Genomic DNA, 20428 nt, shown 5'->3' with positions numbered 1-20428 from the left:
ACGTATTAGACAGTGAGACATGTTTGCACAGAACACACCCTCTCCCTTTCCCAACCAACCCTCACTGAAATGAACAATAACAGCAACGTTTCCATCAGCTCTAATGAGCCTCCATCTCGTTGGCAATTATTAAATGAATTGGATTTATATGCCGCTCCGAGCATTTCGCCGTTTAATTGTGTTGTTATGTTGTCTCCCACCCAACCACCGTTAATTCTTGCTTTTGTTTCATATTCACAAGGCACCATTTAGTACGGTACACTCTGTGCTCCTTCAACTATAAACACCGCTGGGTAATAATCTCGCGCTTTCTCTTTCTCTCAGTGAATACACAACGGCACGTTTCGCTCTTGCTGTATAGTTGAACGCTGGTCTGCGAGAATGACTGTATCTTCCTTCCTAACGAAGTAACGCTCTCTCACTCGTACAGCGCTGCCTTTACTCGCTAACGTCTGCAGCCAATGGGTATCTATCGTGTTTAGATGGCGGTGAACGTTATCTTTTGTGGATCGTGGAAAATTCCTCAGTTGGCTCTGTAAGATGTATGAGCAAACGTATGGTGTGAAGTTGTAGAGTATCGTTAGGACCACCCTTTCGTCAAGATGACAGCTACATAGACACCAATGCATGTGTGTATGTATGTCTGTAGGATGTATTGTTGTTAATGAAATTGTTTTATTGCCATTACATATTTGGGAGGGGAAAAGGATATTCAAGCGCTAAGCTTCCGGCGGTGCTCACCTATTTAATATTATTCAGAAAAAAAAATACTTCGTGTTAATGCGTTGAATATCCTGAATTAGGTTCTCAAAAAATTTCTTAAGCAGTGATTTACTCAGCCACGAACATTTAGGTGAATTCGGCTTTTTTGTCTATTCAGAGAACATAAAACATGTTTTGTGTCCTCTGGTCTATTTTACTGGTGGTGGGAATAATTTTTAATATATGTACACTGAAATTCCCCTTTACGGACAGTGCTTATAACTGGACACCTCCCATAACCGGACAAATTTCATAAACACAATATTTTCGTTGATATTTTCATACCAAACCAATTCCTATAACCGAACATATGCAAGCTCCAATGAGCGGACACGGACACTATTTTGATAGTATTTCATTCAAATTATCAATGTTAAGCAATGTTAAGATTTCATAAAATAGTTAAAGAAAATGGTGTATAATTTGTATGTATAATTCCCGCTTTTTTTAATTTATGGAGTTTTAATAATTTTTATTGATGTCCTTTGGCTACAGGTCTGAAAGTTTTGGTCATCTCTATTAAAAGCATTTAACTTTTTTTCTATTTTGGGAAATCGTTTCGTAGATATTTATTCAGCTTAAGAATACTAGTACACGTTTATGAATATAACACATATACATACAAACTCTCCTAAAATACAAAACAAAGTATGAAAAAGTTCGAAATGGAGTATTTTATTGATAACGATTCAGTACTTCATATTGCATGCATATACATACATACATATGTACATATGAAAGTCAGTGGCGGATTCAGAGGGGGTAATAGAGGAGAACTCCCTATAGCACTTTAGCGACTTTCCTACAGATTAATAGATAATCTTTTAGAAATTTTTGTTTTAGATCAAAATTGCGGCCGCAATCATGGACATCTTACAGGACCCTTTTTTATGTGTAATTTCAACAATTTATTTAACTATTATACACCCAATAAATAAATATAATTTTGTATTCGTTATGAAAGTATTATTTATAAAAAACAGATAAAACACAGTTGATTTCAACATTAAAAAAAAATTGCGAAAATCAGTGATTTTTCGGTGGGTTACACTGAGACGATCGGCGAAGATTTGAAAATGCACTTTTCTAGAGAGTATTGGAAGGGTATGGGCTTTGAAATTCGAAAGAAATGGAAAATCTTACTGACTCCTTGATAGATAGGTTCAAAGGGCTTTTGGATAATGAAAACGTCGTGCGACGTTTGAAGCTCAAAGATGAACTTGATCACTGGCAGAAGCGAAAATCAAAAGACATTGGAAACGTTGAAGAACTATGATGTCGACCTAAACCTCATAACTCATAGTTTTCTTCGCATATTCTGCACACTTTCTGCGACGAATGCGAGCTCTTCACGCTCTTTTTCGACACCATCGAAACGTGACTAAGGACGAACATGCGGCACATGCATCATTACATTGAAGTCATTGAAGAAGAAGTTATCGAAAGATTCTCAAAACTTGGCCCACATCGTTTTCTTTTGTGAATTTTTTCAATTCAATACCCGAACTGACTGCAATATTATACATTGCAATAAAGTATGTATGTCATCCGCACGTCTACGATTTATAATGTGTTTTTCAATTTAGTAGTATTTGATATGAAAAGGTCGATTTGAAAATTTTCTACCATGGTATTAAACTGTTTAAAGACAATTTTATTTAATATAATAATCTCCATGTTTCAAGTAAATGTTTAATGCGTTGAGCCATCTGCTTTTTCCAGATTTTAATAACATTTACATCATTTTAGATATTAACAGAATTTAAATCGGTAATTGAGTAGTGCGGTGGGCTGATTTTATTCTCAAAATATTTTAATTCAAAACAAACGTCTATAGAAATCCGCACTAAGGAGCGCCAATGTTAATGCGCCCAATCGTATGGAGGAGTAGCAAACAGTTTATTTTTCTCATACATATATACTCTTACATCTCGATACATACATATGTAGGTATATGATTATGTGTATGTGTAGATATATTCGCCACTGGCCAGCCATCCGACCATGGGAGCCACCATCGCGGCCGCTGTGATGCGCGCTTAACGAGGTGTTTATTTTCACAACTCATGCACCACTGCGCCTACAGTGCATGTATACATACATATGTATGCATGTATGTGCATGGTAAAGCTTAAAGGAAAACGAGAGAAACAAAATTACATAGATACAGCACTCGAAGTTCAAATTGGCTGCAATTGAGAACAAAATCATGACTGAAACCGCTTACTTTAGGGATGCTGGTGTTGCAGCAAAGAAAACATCATTGCACAAATCGCATTGCCTACAACAATAACGTGCAAAATACATGCATGATGTTCGTCTTATTGCAACACTCATGCAAGGATACAAATATATGTACATACATATATAAGTATGCATGTATGAAGAAAAGTGTTTATCAGAAATCTTGAGCAGCAATAGCTGACGCGCCACTCTAAGCGTAAAGTATTTGCAATCTCCCTGGGCACAAATACAAACATATGAACACATAAACAATCCGGGAGCACAAATAAAAATACAAATAACAAAGTAAACAGCATACGGTTACCGCCCATTTCAACACGCCACCAATTCAGTGATGCTGCAGGAGCGGACTCAACAGAGATGGTGATGGAGATGCAGTGTGTGAAGCGGACGCTTTGGGGCGATGAATGAGGAAAAAACCACAAACACGTTTAATGATGCTGCTCGCTCTTCAATGACCACGGCGACGTTGCCTCTGTATTTGTTCCACGAAAACTCCACCACCAGCAGCTATGCTCAAGCTTTTTTGTTGCAATGAAGTTTAACACTCTTCCCCAGCCGTGAAGTAAATTGTTTTTGCCGCAAAACATCGCCCAAAGTTACCGTGCAATGCTGATTGGCGAACTGCCTCTCTCTCTAACGATCACAACGCTCTTCATTTTACTCCAGTTCATTGATTTTAGAAAAAGGAAAAATTGAAATATACTCTACATACATTCTATACATATGTATGTATATACGCGTTGTCGACGTTTTGTCCCTTCTGTCTGCAGTTTGTCTAATATTAAAGTTATTTGAAATTTATAAAACAATATATGTTTCATAATTATGAAACGGGTTCCTAACAAGCAGGCAAAGAAGTTATTGAGAAAGGTCCTCAGCCCGTAGAATCGAAAGCATCCCAAAATAGGGAAATTTGATAGCAGAGGTTTAGGTACTGCGAAGAAGATGAAGTTGTTTGGTCATACTCTCATTTCAACGGTAGAATTGCCAAGTTGGAAAACGGGATTGACTGGGAAATGTTCCGTATTCAGAAACAATTGCAGCGAATGAAATTCAAAGAAAGAGTATATCTCACCCGCCTACAAACATCAACGAAATTCCGAATTTTCAACAGAAATATCTACAGAATTATATGATACACACATACATACATACATATGTATGTATATATACATAATACATGTGTTCAATCATAATGTAAAAATTGTGAATTCAGGGATTCGCAAGGATTATAAATAGGGGGAAAAATGGCAGTCTGTGCTCCCTTTCCAATATACATACATACATACATAAGTGCTCTTCTATGAATTATTCACTGCAAGCTCATAATTACAAACCTCAAGCGACACGCTGTTGGACACTTCAACTACTTCATTAATTATTGTAATTAGAACATGTATTTAATGTCAATCAAAATAACCATTACCATATAAATAACCAGTACAATATCTAACTGTTGACTTAATAACTCCGTGCACATGTAAATACATACAGGGCGAGCATAACATATACATATTACATATTTACATATACATACTATGCACTAATATGTGTGGCTTCTCGTCAGTATTATACATATATAGTGAGAGCAGCAATGCAGAGAACGCCTACGCTGGCTGCCGCGTAATTGAGAACATATTATCACTCTCAAAATCACACTCCACCAAAAAGCTGCGCTCGTCCCCGTCCACTCGAAAAGCGTACGGACAGGTTTCGGCGTTGCCGTCGCCGTTATCGTTCCCTTGACGTAGGCAAGAGAGTGAGACAACTATTTGGCGCGATTAGACGGCCACTCAGCGGCCGATGCAGCACCTTTTCCACTTTATTCCGTTCTTGCATGCAGCAACAGTGGTCGCGCCTGGTGGCTGGTGCCTGGCTATGCATAGCGGCGATAAGCTCTCGCACCGCTGCGTCATTAAAGTACGACGCGACACGAGCGAAAGCGGGCGTTTACATTTCGCTGAATCGCAACGTTGATATTTTACAAGCAAAGCGGGAGCAGCGCGATTTACCGTCGCAAGATTTCCTAAACTAAAAGAAACAATAATTTCGCTTGTGAAGCACCTTTGAGTGCTAAAATAGGTAGTTGTCGCCGTTAATGAACAACTAAATAACAACTAATTCGGTTGAAGTCCCCATTTAAAGGAGATGCAGAATCCCGCGTGAAGTCTCGCAGAAAGGCGCGTGGGCATTGTGATTTTAAGCGGAGTGTACATATGTAGATATATGTATTGAGCGCGGCTGCTGTGCGTGCGTGTGTGCGCAATTAAACGCTTTGAGGCACATTATGGCGTTGACAGCTTGTCAATTCAAGCGCAACCGTTACGCTACACCAACACAGTTGCGGCATCGCCAGCGCTGCTGTTGCTTATAACCGATTCACAATTGCGGTCTCGTTTGTCGGTGTCACTACTCATCTGAAACTGCGGATGCACTCTTCCTCAGTGGGAACTGTCAGCCGATCGAATGGTGCGGGTTTAGTGTCTCATACATTGTGAAGTTAGTGAAGCGTTGCCACATGTCAATTGTGTTTGCATTGTTATCACCGCAGCTAGTAAATCAAGCATTTATTTGTGTTGACGAGTTGTCGGGATTTCAATTAACCAACAAACCGCGAAGTGTTTTCTTGCCACAAGCTGGGCCTCTCAACCATTGTGTATTAATTTAAAAGTGGCGCTGGCCAGCATTCGGTCTAACCGTTATCAAGTGATAGTTGCATTTCCAGTTTGGATCGGTCGCACGAATTTCGCTTTCAATTCGCGCGCGCGTACTAACACTCGTTCGTGATAGATTGTGTTGATCGCTGTTTCGCAAATGGTCACGTGCAGTCGTCAACCGTTCAACATGCTGCCAATGGCGCCTATTAATCCATTTGTCGTGGGTCTAACCCCATCATCTATGGCAGCAGCTGCAGCGGCAGCAGCCGCAGTCGCCGTGTCCACGGCGCAGTCTGAAGACATTGCAACCACCACCACAACCATGGGAACAGCTACCGTTACTACTGCGTCGATTAAACCAAAGTTGGCGTTCAGTATCGATTCTATTGTTGGCAGTAATGTCAACAGTAGCACCAACAAACGCGATATTAGCGGTTCTGCGCATCCAACGGACTTACGGCCTATGCGACCATCTGCTATTTCTCCACCACTCTCTTCCTCACAACGCAGTGACAGTCCCGATGAACGCACAAATGGTGAGCGCGATCGGAGTCGTCTATTGCTCGCCTATGAGCGACCTCCAAGCCGCATAAGCCTCAGCCACAGCGAAGACTCTCATCATTGCCAACAGCCAATAGAATTAAGGAATAGCTTTTCTGTTAACTATCGTCCCATCAACTCAGCGGCGGATCAGCATTCAACTGCTTTATCACGGCCACCATTGGGACTTATTTATTGCCGCCGGCGTTCCATATTGGATTATTCACCAGAACGAGAATGCAGTAGTCCGTCCATGACCGGCAGGTGCCGATCACGCACTAGGTCCCGCTCTCCTTCCCGCCAGTCAGTAGTATCTTCTCAAGAGCACAATGCCACCGTTAACCGAAGTCGAAGTCCATCGCCTTCACCAACACCGCCACATAGCCGCACTACACCACGATCACCACAAACGCCAAGTAGCGGTGGCGTCACAATTGGCGAGCTTAACAAGCGACCAATTCATGTGCCTGGTATACCAGCAGGTCTGATTCGTCCATTACCTCTACAAGCTCCACAAAGTTTAGCTTTACTTCAGTCTGGCAATGCTGGCGGCGGAGCTCCCGTGTCTTTAGAAGGTAGTAACACGCCAACGATACAAGCCCCTGGACCTCCACCTCTATCACAACCCCTTGGTATGCCGCCACAACCCTCGACGTCCGGTGTGGTTGCACCACCACCCCCACCTTCCAATCCACACTTTTTGGCCGCTCAGTTCCAAATGGCTGCTGCCTTGGCGCACCATCACCATCAGCAGCAACAACAACAACATCATCCAGGTGCTCATCTGCCAAGCGGGCATCCGATGGCCCTGTTCCCACCCGGCCCTCATCATCCTCACTTCGGCGGCCCACACATGATCCGCGATAGTTACCCTCTCTACCCCTGGCTGCTTAGTAGACATGGACGGATATTCCCACATCGATTTCCCGGTAGTAAGTCTTCACCTTTCATCATAACAATTCATAACATAAGTAATTCTTACTCGTATCAATTTGAGCCATGACGTTATGTTAGTTATAACTTTTACCCGGAACCTTCTTAGACTTTTCAACGGCCACAAATAAAAAATCTCAATTATATTGTACACCTTTCCACTGATACAATTTGGAGCTCTTTATTAAAGTGGTTGATCTAGAGTCTTAGATAGTATAAATACTATTTACTCCAAGCTTTTTTGCTTCGACACTGAAGAAATGTACGAAGAGCGTACCAAATATCATTTTCTAGTGATCAAACATAGTGATTCTCCAATTGATCCGAAACAAGTTGCTTATCATAATACCCAGGAATCCAAACGTAATAACATCTCTCCCAGAATATTCATTAATTTCATTAGAAACATCATAATTATACGAAATGTTTGGGAACGCCTCCCCTTCCACTCGTCCAGCGACGAAACATCCATTTATTACAAGTAAATTAGTGCACACTTAGCCACAGTTAGGACTTGGCTCACAGTGGTGCAAGCACTTCACCTGAGAATTGGGACTGTGACCAAATGGCAAAGAGGCACAGACTGCTTTAACAAGCTAAGTAGCGGTCAAACCTCCGAAGTGTACGCGTAGGTATAGCAATTTGAAATAAATTACATTTTAATTAAATTGTTTGAACAACATGGCACACATCGTTAACATGAATGGATGCAAGTTAGTGTCATGCAACCGAACAGCACAAAACAAAACTGTAATATAGAATAAAAATGTGAAAGGAAAATAAAAAGCGATTATGCTACATTTGGACGCAAGCCGACACACGCACACATCCACATGCACATAAGGCATGGGCTCAAAGAGCGGTGCTTGTGGCTGGGCAAGGCAGGCGCCCGCTCTACATGGCTTTGTTCAACTTTTAACTTTCCACGCAATGACACATATGCACACACACATACATACGTATGTTTTCATATACACATTTGCGCGCGCCTACTTCGGTGTGTATCGGCAGCACCGAAGCTAATGCGTTTTTAATTGAGGCTTCTTCGACTTTTACTTAAAATTAGCAGAGTAAAGAGGCAAATCGAGTAAGAAAAAATGACAAGCGTTGCCGTTTAAAGAGTTTTGGGTGAATTTCCACATGTCCATCTCCTCCGCATTAATTCCGCTGTCATCTGAACTCCCTCAAAATGCTCCATTTATCATCATCCAATTACTTTATTTGACGCACCTTTCGCTACGCACGAAAAGGCATGCCTCCAAATTACATACACACACGTAAGCACACATACACATCGATAACTGACTTAATGTTGTTGTATATTTTTTCTAACGGAACTCATGCCTTAACTGTTGATAACAAATGAGTAATTGTCATCAAATGATAACAAAAGTTAGAGTTCTCTGCTCTATTTGAGTGCCGAATATTAGGGGGATACAACAATTAAACTTGGTGCAATCCATGTCGCAATAAGTCCATTGCAGGACACAACACACGAACTAAGTAAAAAACGACAGACACTTTTGCAATTATCCTCCAAGTCTGTCTCAACTTGTTCAGATGATTCCCATTAAATGGGCTATTAAGTGCTTATATAACGATCGCTGAATCAGATAAGGTATATAAGAATTATTCATTAAATCAGTTCATCAGCTTCGGTTGTATCTTAAGGTTTACTTAGGCCGAGTTTTATTGCTCACCGGAGGTACCGTCCTCTTCATACTTTAAGCACATTTTCTCATTTTACATACCAAGCCAAAGTGAAAACTCAAAGAAACGGTGACTGGCTAGACGATTTTCCAAAGCACTAACTGTACTTTAAAATGTTGGGTAGCGCTATTTCGACCAACCAACCAATGGCTATAATAATTGGCCATTTGTGAAAATGTGTCAGAAACTGTTTAATGGAAACACTGAAAGGTTTTATGAGCACTTATTTAGTACTTTTTTTAGCGTTGTACTCTGAGCGGAGTTTTATGAATTTGTTTACACACAGATTAGCTCTTTCTGAAAGTATTTTCTTCTGAAATTAGTTGCATTTATTTTTTTATTTTTAATTTTTGAATGTAGCATTGTTAAGCACACTTCCCCAACCTTCGCTGTGCATAAATCAGTTTTATACCGCGATTCTGTAAGCAGTCTCCAGTCACTTGTCACTAGTGAGAGGCATTTTGAGGAAAAGTCTCAATTTGTGACTAGTTACTATTCACGAAACAGTCTCTAGCGTAAGTCTCAAAATATTGTCTCAAATTTGTGACCTGATAGCTAGCTAGATATTAACCGATTGTCGTTTTTTAAATTTTGTAAGTAACTCAAACACGAAATAGTTAAAAATAATCAATTTTACATAAATTTCGTAATTATTATGAAACAAAGTCAACATATATTTTTACATTTATTGGTAACTAGTGGATCCGGCCACAGGTTGCTGTGGTATACATTTATACTATTATTCATATAATTAACTCTTCAATACAGTGAAAATTTTATTTACGAATAAGGCGAAAACGTTTTTGTCGGTATAAGAAACAAGGGACTGTACTTGAGGTTCTGTCGAGTTAATAGTTGTCCGCTTAATAGAGCTTTCACTGTATTGTATTTATAGATTGTATCCTATCTTCTATAAAGTGCGTTCCAAAGTAAACAGAACTTTACAAAAGAAAAACAGAACAAATGGTATTTTTCGGCAAAATCTATTTATTTGATTGAAAATAGTCTCCTTCTGCTTCAATGCAGCTTGTTGCACGGTTCAAAAGCATGTCGAACGAGTGTTTTAGCTCGTTGGCCGATATGGCCGCCAGTATGCCGGAACAAGCCTTTTGAATGGCCGCTACGTCTGCATAACGTCGATCGATGAGATGGCGCGTTTATTGCACGCCAACTTTCATCTTCGCGAACACGTTCAAATGTTTGGTCAAAATGAAATAAATCGATGTTTTGGAGATGTTCAATTCCATTTCCATGAATTTTACTGATAATTTCGGCAGATTTTTGATGAATTCACCCACAGTTTCGATGGAATTTCCGGTGATCACGGATTTTGTTTGGACCACACGTTGATCGTCATTTATGTCCTCAAGACCACTTTGAAAAAGTTGAGACCACTCGTGCACTCTGCTACGGGATAGGCAATCATCGCCATAAACTTGTTTCATCAAATAAAAAATAAAACAAAATTTACTGTTGGTCTTTTTGTTCGAAGCACATTTTCACACCGATAACACAAACATACTGACACTTAAAACGCAATAACTTCACTTCCAATCAATGAAATGTCATGAAATTCTCACTAGACAATCGATAAAGATAGCAGATTCTAACGCACCAGTCGACATATAGATGACGCCACCAGGGGCGCTAGATTCAATAAGTCCTGTTTACTTTGGAACGTTCCTTCTAGGTTAGTTAAAAAAACAAATCGGTTCAGTAGTTTTGGAGTCCATCGCGGACGAACAATGTGACACGTACTTTTTATATATAAAGATTATGCTTTTTGACTATGTTATAGAAAATTTAATATTTGTTATCGACATATTTATTATTTATTCAAATGTAAATATATCTCTAAATAATGAAATGTAAGAGCTGATTAGACCTGTTCGTTTTTGAGAGATGAGATGGTTGTGACTGTCACGTACTGAATTGCAAAATCGTCTCAAGTCACCAAAATTGTATCTAATTGAAAATCTCAACTTTGGAGACTTGTGCCTGTATCACAGTACAGAATCGCTCGGCTAAATTCCTTTTTGGAATTGTCAGGAAAGCTGCTGGAAGTAAATCAAGATGCTTACGTATTTTCGTCGTTGAGCTTTTGGATGCTTTCGAGCTTCTGGGAAGTGCTGCAATTGACTTTTCCCATACAAAGAATCTCAAATAATAGAAAAATTAAAACGCACTTTTAATATAACACTCGAGCTTACTGCAAACAAAAGTAACCCTTTTGAAACTTGTAAACAAAAGTTTAAATTGGTTTGTGTAAGCCTAAATATTTAAATTTCAAATTTTTATCGCAAGTTGTACAAATTATTTCGTTTCTATAAATTTCAAAACATTTTTCTATCAAGTTTTCTTTCTATTTGTTGATCTTTGGCTTTTCAGTACACTTTATTAAACTTTAATCCGAGGTGACCTATGAGCTAAATATGAGCGATGAAAATAAACCTTTATCTAAAGATATTACACAAAAGTCCTCATTTTGCGCGATGTGAGATGCGCGTATGTTAAAGTAGTTGTGTGTTCGTGAAAAGTGTCGAATGAAGTTGTGATTGCAAACATAACTGTTGTTCGGAAGTAATTGCAACGCGTGTTCAAAAAAAAAATCTATTAAAAAACAATAAGAGAGGGGGAGTAAAATAGGACAAATATATTAATAGCGATCCGTCGTCAATAAAAAATGGTCTGAGGGATGAAACGTTTTTCAAATACATACATACACACGACCGTACAAAACAGTTAACTATTTGACGTCTGGCGGCAATTGTTTCGCTTAGAGCTCGACTTGACACTTTAAATGGCGTACAACAACATTGGACCAGTGTTTTTGTTCCCATTTGCAACAGAATGTTGAACATGTGTATATTTTAATGTGATGAACTCGGGAGACGCTCGGTTACACATACATACATATGTACATATGTATATAAGCGCTTGTCAGTAAAGTAAACAGCTGCCAGGTGCGTTTCAGTTGACAGTCTGCGAACGGTCAAGCGCAACTCTCAGTCTTTGGCCGGCCCGAGAGAGGTACTTGTGCAGCACTAAAATTCATAGTTATTCTATTAAGAAATAAATGTCGGAGAAGCTTTAATTCGAAAAGTTCAACTGAATTTAATAAGTGCGTTCCCAAATCAAAACACTCGTGTTTCGAGTTTCTCTCTCATTGAAGTCTTTAGTCTCTTTTTCGGCGCTAACCAGGAGCAATCGTGCGAACACCATCTTAATATTGAAGTGTTGAATTCGAATAAGGAAAAAGTCTGCTACTATTCGCACACTTTTGCATGATGGAGACGGCTAGTACGAACTTGTGGAACCGCCGAGCGTGCAGAAAACCCGCCACTGTAAATGCGATGCAACGCTGATATTACAAATACACATTAGTTCGACGTGTACAGGAAAACAGTGGTCGACAGCGTTTAGCTCGCCTCATGGCAGGTTGTTAGTTTTAATGACGATGATGAGGACGATTTCGAAATGGCGGCTGTGTTATGCAAATGCGCGGTGGTGTAAACGAGCGCTACAATAAAGCGATTTCTCGCTTGCAACCATTCGTCATTCCCTTTTATTGCTGAGTAACAACAGAAGTGCTATGTACATACATACATACATACATATATTTGGAGTGGTGCACAAGATCCAGTTTAGCTTGCCAATCGAAGTGGTTGCATGTACAAATGTCAAAATGTTGACTTTTCCAGAAACTTGCTAAGCATGAACTTTACGCTCAAGCAACTTAAAAGTTAATTAAAAATCTACATGTGTGAATAGCAATTAGGTCGATGTTTTCCCCTGCGAGTCTAGCCCTAACACAATAGGATACTCGTATTGTGATCCGAACACAAACACAAATGTGCACATCAAATGAACACATGCAAGCCTTCTTGAATTCCAAGAAATGCATAACCATTCGAAAAATTATTAAAATCATATTAGCAGGTCCAACAATCGCTTTATATACGCATTTATTGTGAAACGAAAAAATCTAATTAAAATTTCCAGAGTATGTATATTTGGTGTCCCTTGAGGCTGATGCTTGATTAACACAAAGCAAATATATGTGTGCACAACACTACGAGCCCCAGAACTGAATAGGGAAACCCTTTTTACCGCATTTCTTCGAAGAGCCGATGCAACGCGCGCACGCACAGCGGTAACTTTCTAATAGCCTCCTCAGGGCTGTTACCGCCGGCACGCCTTCTTTTGTCATACAGCCAAATATATGAACACATACACACAGCCATATATAAGAGATGATTATTCTTTATCATGCCGTCGCGGTATATCGCTACAAAATCAACGGAGTACAATGTCGATTGACCGTAAAAACACGATGAAATACGACGATTTACACTGATAGACGTAATTCATCAAAGTAACACCTGAAATGTTATGCATCTTTTACGGCTTTGTTATTGTTGTAAGGAGCTCGTAACAGAGATGCTCTAAAGAATGCGAAAAAATCGTCACTGCGAACCTCCTGATTGTTGTTGTTGCACTCGCATATATAATTCGATTTTGGACAGCAATTACACGTGATTGTTCCATACTCTCAGTTCATCTTTTGCAAACCCCATTAAAACGGAGTTGATCATCAAAATGTCATAGCACAATATCGGAAAGGAGCAGTTATACTTTGTGCAACATGTGCGAGTAATTGTTTTGAATAGATTATAGCGACCAAAAAAGAAGAAACTTGAGGACCCCCTGAAAGGGAAATATTGGCGATTTGAAATAAATTTTAAAATAAATTATTGTTCAGTCATTAGTAACGTTTTAAATGATTTGCAGCATTCATCTGCACTTCAAACTGCCGAAACCGGAAAAGTGGAATTCTTCATTTATTTTTCGCCAGTGAGTGAGCTTTTCTTAATACCATTTTAGTCTAAACTCTTTCTTTATAAATAGCGGTGCCGACTTGGATATACTTCAGCTGACATTCAAAACAATTGGCTTAAGTCTGTAGCACCGCTAGTAAGCTCTTTCTGCTATAGTATTTTTCAAGCGAAATAGAAATTGTCTATATTATTTTGAGAAGTCCCAGAGATCTAAGTTCGTTGATTTGGCAAAAACCTATTGCTAAAACAACGATGAGTAGACAAGTGCTTGTGACAAATCGCCTTACTTCGAATTAGATAAAAGAAGATGAAAGATCCCTATATGAGAACGCTTTGTGGAAAACAAAAACTACTGTAAAAGGACAAGGGATACCCTAGCCTTCATTATATATCAGCTCACTAAAATATTCAGAGTACTTTAAACCTTTTTTTATCTAAGCCGAGAATATTCGATGAATAGATGAAAAGATTACAATCAGTGGCGTAGCTACAACTTCGGGCGCCCGGGGCCAAGAATGTTCTATATCTACCTACCTACAAGTTTCATGAGGTGGTTCGAACAAAAGTGAATTTTTACAAAATATCTTCGATATTAAGTATATAACATTTAGGAACTAGAAGCCACGCAAATTCTGAAGTTCCAAAATTCTCACAATACGGTTTTTTACGAAATTGATAATAAATTTACAAGACATCTTATTAAAAGCCATAGAAAAAACCCATTTTCGCCCTATATCTTACAATCATGTTTGGTATCATATTAACGTTTATTATAAGTCGTAGTCTCACATAGTATCCATACTACACTTTGCAAGTAAAAAATATTAATGTTAAGAACCACCGAATTAAGTCATATGATTTATGTACATACATATATGTAAGTGATATAAACTAAATCTAAGCTAAATTTAATAAATGAAAATCGCAAATTCATTCTGTTACAATGAAAATGATTATTTGTAGGGCATGAGAGCTGAGGAACTCCTAGAGCAATTTAACACATGTTCGGCATACAACTATATTTTTTTAATATAACAGATATATTGACCAATATGTACAGTATAAAGCCAACCAGAAATTTAAAGATAAATAGATAAAGATTATAATTCTTATCAATTTTCTTATATAAGGTATAAGGGGCTAGGGTACATTTTGACTAAATTTTATCTACATTTGGTATTGCGATATATTACCAGAAAGATATCTCTAATTGATTTGAGAAATCTCATAGGTTAACCAATATATAGGGTATAATGTCAAATGGATGCTAGAAAGTCAGTATATTCTTCTTCTTCTTCTTAATTGGCGTAGGCACCGCTTACGCGATTATAGCCGAGTTAACAACAGCGCGCCAGTCGTTTCTTCTTTTCGCTACGTGGCGCCAATTGGATATTCCAAGCGAAGTCAGGTCCTTCTCCACTTGGTCCTTCCAACGGAGTGGAGGTCTTCCTCTTCCTCTTCTTCCCCCGGCAGGTACTGCGTCGAATACTTTCAGAGCTGGAGTGTTTTCATCCATCCGGACAACATGCCCTAGCCAGCGTAGCCGCTGTCTTTTAATTCGCTGAACTATGTCAATGTCGTCGTATATCTCGTACAGCTCATCGTTCCATCGAATGCGATATTCGCCGTGGCCAACACACAAAGGACCATAAATCTTTCGCAGAATTTTTCTCTCGAAAACTCGTAACGTCGACTCATCGGTTGTTGTCATCGTCCATGCCTCTGCACCATATAGCAGGACGGGAATTATGAGCGACTTATAGAGTTTGGTTTTTGTTCGTCGAGAGAGGATTTTGCTTCTCAATTGCCTAATCAGTCCGAAGTAGCACCTGTTGGCAAGAGCAATCCTGCGTTGGATTTCTAGGCTGACATTGTTGGTAGTGTTTACGCTGGTTCCAAGATAGACGAAATCATCTACGACTTCAAAGTTATGACTGTCAACAGTGACGTGAGAGCCTAGTCACGAGTGCGACAACTGTTTGTTTGATGACAGGAGATATTTCGTTTTGCCCTCGTTCACTGCCAGACCCATTTTCTGTGCTTCCTTGTACAGCCTGGAGAAAGCAGAACTAACGGCGCGGGTGTTGAGGCCGATGATATCGATATCATCAAAGACCGGAAGTGGTGAGCTGCTTGACCCATATGTAAAAGAATCATTTCTGGCCACTCCCAAGTGAATGGCGATCAGAGAACTTTCCTCACTTGCGTGAACTTCTACACATGACTCCATCCAGTACATTAGGTATGTGAAAACTAGTGGAAGTATTGCCATGATTTCATTAAGATTTCATGCATATTGACCGTTAGACAGAAACAATAAGTCGTCAAGTTCCCAGAAATCGGTATAATCTAACAGAGGAAGTTATTGAAAGGGATCCACGTATTTGGTGCCTGGGTCCTTAAAAAGTTAAAGTACGCCTTCGACCATTCTTGCAAAATTTTATTCTGAAAACTTTATTGCTTTTTGATTTGTGAACTGTAAAGCGAAAGACTTAAATGGAATTTACAAGATTTTTTTTATGGCAAGTAGACAACCACGCCTACTCAATTTCATCCATGTGATTAATTTTCGCAGTGTATGATAGCAGTGTTTGGGTAACCTCACACACCAAATTGGGTAGAAATTAATGAAGTAGTTCCTAAGATATAGGATTTCATCTAAAGATGGTCACGGCCCCGCCTTTTGTCTAATCTTCACAAATGCTTCCCTACCAACTGGGCCGTAAAATTTAATGTCTCTGGCGCGTTTATGCATTGAGTTATCACACTTTTAGTATTTTTCAACATAACCGTTATATGGTAAGTAGGTGTGGTTATTATTTGATTTTGCCCACTTTCACGTATATGAAGCAGTGCTAAAAAGTGCAAGTTTGATTGAGTTAGCTTCAGCGGTTTGGAAAATATACACATCAAACCTTTTGTGTCCCTTACTACCGCCAACCTCTATACCAACTTGCAGTTTTGCATTTTAATTTAGTGCTTATAAGTTTTCATTCAATGGCGCGTCAGCGGAAGATTTGCGTACTGCAATTGTTGATGTCAATTCCCTAAAATTACCAGATGGTAGCTCGTTAGCACAATCAAATAGAAATGCTGACATCAACAGACTTTCCCATACTTACTGCGCCATAACATTTCTCCGCCGCCTCGCCATATTTGTTTATAAAACTTTTGCTAATGACAAAGTGTGTGTCGCCATATATGTAAGTACGGCCGCGAAATCATCAAAGCTCACTTTTCCCAATTTTCCACTTTTCAAGCAGAGGAATTCAAAGCTTTTCACGTACTTTTTTGGTTATTACGATACATTGTGGCTGGGAAAATATGTGATTAACTCGCTGCACACACATACATCTTTTTTTTGTTGGCGAGGGAAAATTGTTTATTTGCATACCCAAGTGAATATCTCTTGGGCACTTATGTGTATATAATTTAAGTGACGATAGCGAAGTGGCCTTAGATGAGGATGTCGCATCAACCATCGCTCAACTGTCAATGTGCCGCATTGACATTAGCCTGGTCTGCTGGTGCACGGCTACTGGCGCCGAATATTCACGCTTTGCAAGTTTGATCTGGGAATAGTGGGTGAACCAATGCATGAACCAATAAAATTTCGCCTTCTCCACACATGTTAATTCTATAGTAGAAGGTGGTGAGTGCGGTACGTAAGGGATATGAAGTGATATACTATATATCCACAACTACGATATATTTTTATAGAAGAATTTAAAGTCCTCGATCTTCGCATCTGACTTAATGTTATCTGTATTATAATTTCAGATTTCTTACTGCAGCCCTTTCGTAAACCAAAACGTGTGCGAACTGCATTTTCACCTACCCAACTTCTGAAGCTGGAGCACGCCTTCGAGAGTAATCACTATGTGGTCGGAGCCGAACGGAAGCAGTTGGCGCAAGGACTGAGTCTCACGGAGACGCAGGTAAACAAATATGAGAATATTATGTGGCAAAACATCAGTGTGGGGTGGTGTAGATTCAACGGGGTAACCAAATACCGATGCATAGTTATGGATCATGCTGGATGCCGCAGGCGCAACAGGGAGTCGACATGTTAATAGTCTTGTTTAACGAATTAAAGATGGCTATTTCAGAACCGGCCCAACTACACGTATTAGCTCAACGCAATGCAGTCTATGTTATTTAACTTACACGAAATGGGTCTAAAACCTAGGAAACACTGAACAGTGAGACTGCCGATGAATAACTTCGGACAAAGATATCCGTCAAAAAATGTCACAAGAAATTATTAAAAATAAAAAGGGAACATTTTATGTCCAATTTTGCAGCTGCGGTGGTTCTTCTAAGGACAATGGAATTTTTCCGGGTGTTGTAATCATATAATTTCAAAAAGTTTATTCCCTGAAGCCCTACTAACTTAAGACTTGAACGAGTTTAACTGACGAAAAAATTACAGAGCAGTCAACGTGGTTTTTGTCATGCATTTTTAGCTTCCGCCGAGTCCCGAAGAACTTTTAACGAACTTGCCTATATTTAACGCGCGGCCCGAGGTATTTAACTGACGTTGCAAACATAGCTTGCACAGGTTAAGTGGATATATCCAACAATTATGTAATTTGCTATCAACAAAAACCGCCACGTGACTCCAACTGTAAATTTTGCTCAAACCTGAACTATTTCTCGCCCCACTCCACAAACCATGAGATACATATGATACTTATCGTTAAATATGTATAGGGTTAAGTTGAGGGCATCAAATTCAATAAGTGCTTTCATATATTAATCACGCCCGCACCCCCAAAAATCATGAAAATTCATGACTCCTTTTGGGGTGCATCTAACCGGCAATTCACGGCAATCCTGAGCCAATGTTCAACGGCAACAATTTCCTCGGCGTGGGCGCATTACAGCAATAACAACATGTTTATGTACATAAATTTACACATACATACACACGGTCTTTCCCATGGCCGAGGGTGTCCTTGAGGGTAATTGTGGGTTCAATTGCGATGGATGGGAACTTGAACGGCGGCCTAAGTTTAAGTGATTGCATGTCAACTGATCGTTAACAGCCTAACTACTTGAGTTATTAGCCGTAAAAACAACCCCCTTGCTATGGATTTGGTGCGAGTGTTGCAATTGCGGCGGATAAAGCGTAAATACCAGGTACTCAAGTCGTTCGCCAGCTTTGGCCTTAAGCGATAAAGGCAAGGGTTGGAAATTATCAGGAAGGGGTGGGAAAGTTGCGCACAAGCCAATTGACTCTCTGACACCCTTTGGTGTTTTATGCCTGGCGGGCAAATAACGGTCGCAGTAATAAAGTGGTTAATAGCCTCTTTCTTCCAACAGGCAGGCGAGGCGGAAAGTGCTTGAAATCAAGTTGCCAACGCTTTGAATAACTTTTCAGAATATTGAATTAAGGGATAGTGTCGTAGATAGCACCAGCACATCAGTAAACATGCCCTTGAGCCACTACTCTTCCAGTTCCACGAAAAACTAATCAGTTTTTATTTTCTGAGTGGTAGCCTAGAAGTAAAGCCGGAGTGTGTAGTCCGAGAATGTGAGCTAGGTTGTTAGAAGAAATATCCTGGATTATATAATAGCAGTTATTTGAATTTCGAATCGGATTAACTGTTATACTTAAATATTGTCTGTTTTTTCAGGTCAAGGTTTGGTTTCAAAATCGTCGCACCAAACACAAGCGCATGCAGCAGGAGGGCGACAGTGATTCAAAGAGTCAGAAAGGCAGTCAAGCTGGAGACAATGATGCGAACAAGAATGACAGTTCACAGAATAGTTTCGAAGATCAAGAGGAGGATGATGAGGAGGACCTAATCGAGGAGGATGAGGATGAAGTCATCGATATGGATGATTATGGCAGCGAAATGGATGCGGAAGAGCACCAGCGATTGCGAGAACAGTTTCAGCAACAGCTGCAGCAGCATCATGAGCAATTGCAGCATATCCAGCAGCAGCAACAACAGCCACAAGGCCCAATGCAACAACTACATCGTGAACAACGAGATTTCAGGGTGCAACAGCAGCAACAACAACAACAACACCAACAATTTATACAACATCAACAGTTTTTGCATCAACAAGTACAACAGCAAAAGCAACTTCATTTACAACAACAACAACAGCGGCAGCAGCAGCAGCAGCAGCAACAGCAGCAATAGCAGCCGGGAGAGCCATGATTGCAGTAACTCAAGTGTGAAGCTCAGGCCGCCGAAGAGCTGGTTCACTTACCCACAGCTAATTGTGGCCACTGGGCGTGGTGGTAGTCGTTGTTCCGTTCACTCCATCTGTCTCGCTTTTGCGTTGGCCCATACACTTTCCTTCAGGTGCATTCCCCGTCCCCTCCCTTACCTGTGCAGATATTCAACCTCCAATGCCAACAACACCATCGTTTATGTAAATTATTCATCAAAACCGAATTGTATTTATTACTTTGTAAATTAGACGCTTAGCCATGTAATAATATATTTACGATTAGCAATTACGATGTAATAATAATTAAATCGCAAAGCAAATGTTATAAATAATAATTACGATAATTAATAAATGCAAACAATTAAATTATAAAAATTAATGGTGTAGCAAAGGAAGCCCGAGCTTCCAAGATGTCTCTGTCCCTCCCACTGAGCTACAAATCGCCGCTGTGGCAATGCAGTTCTTGCAACAGATGTTAAGCCTTAGCAAAGTCATTTAAATAAAAGCGCCATAAATCTACCGTCTCACTGCAATTAGGCAATTCGCACGTCC

General features: G+C 39.7%; 1 protein-coding gene across 1 annotated transcript; it reads left to right on the top strand.

The window, feature by feature from the left end:
- Positions 1-4869: 4869 nt before the first annotated feature.
- Positions 4870-20207, top strand: LOC120782890 (homeotic protein empty spiracles). The gene is made up of 3 exons (XM_040115438.1): positions 4870-7138; positions 17468-17625; positions 19327-20207. Exons 1-3 carry the CDS (start codon positions 5824-5826, stop codon positions 19840-19842), a joined length of 1989 nt encoding a protein of 662 aa, XP_039971372.1. The 5' UTR covers positions 4870-5823; the 3' UTR covers positions 19843-20207.
- The last annotated feature ends 221 nt before the right edge of the window (positions 20208-20428 follow it).

Source organism: Bactrocera tryoni, chromosome 1, assembly GCF_016617805.1.
Source record: "Bactrocera tryoni isolate S06 chromosome 1, CSIRO_BtryS06_freeze2, whole genome shotgun sequence".
NCBI lineage: Eukaryota > Metazoa > Arthropoda > Insecta > Diptera > Tephritidae > Bactrocera > Bactrocera tryoni.
This window is presented reverse-complemented; position numbering and strand designations above follow the sequence as displayed.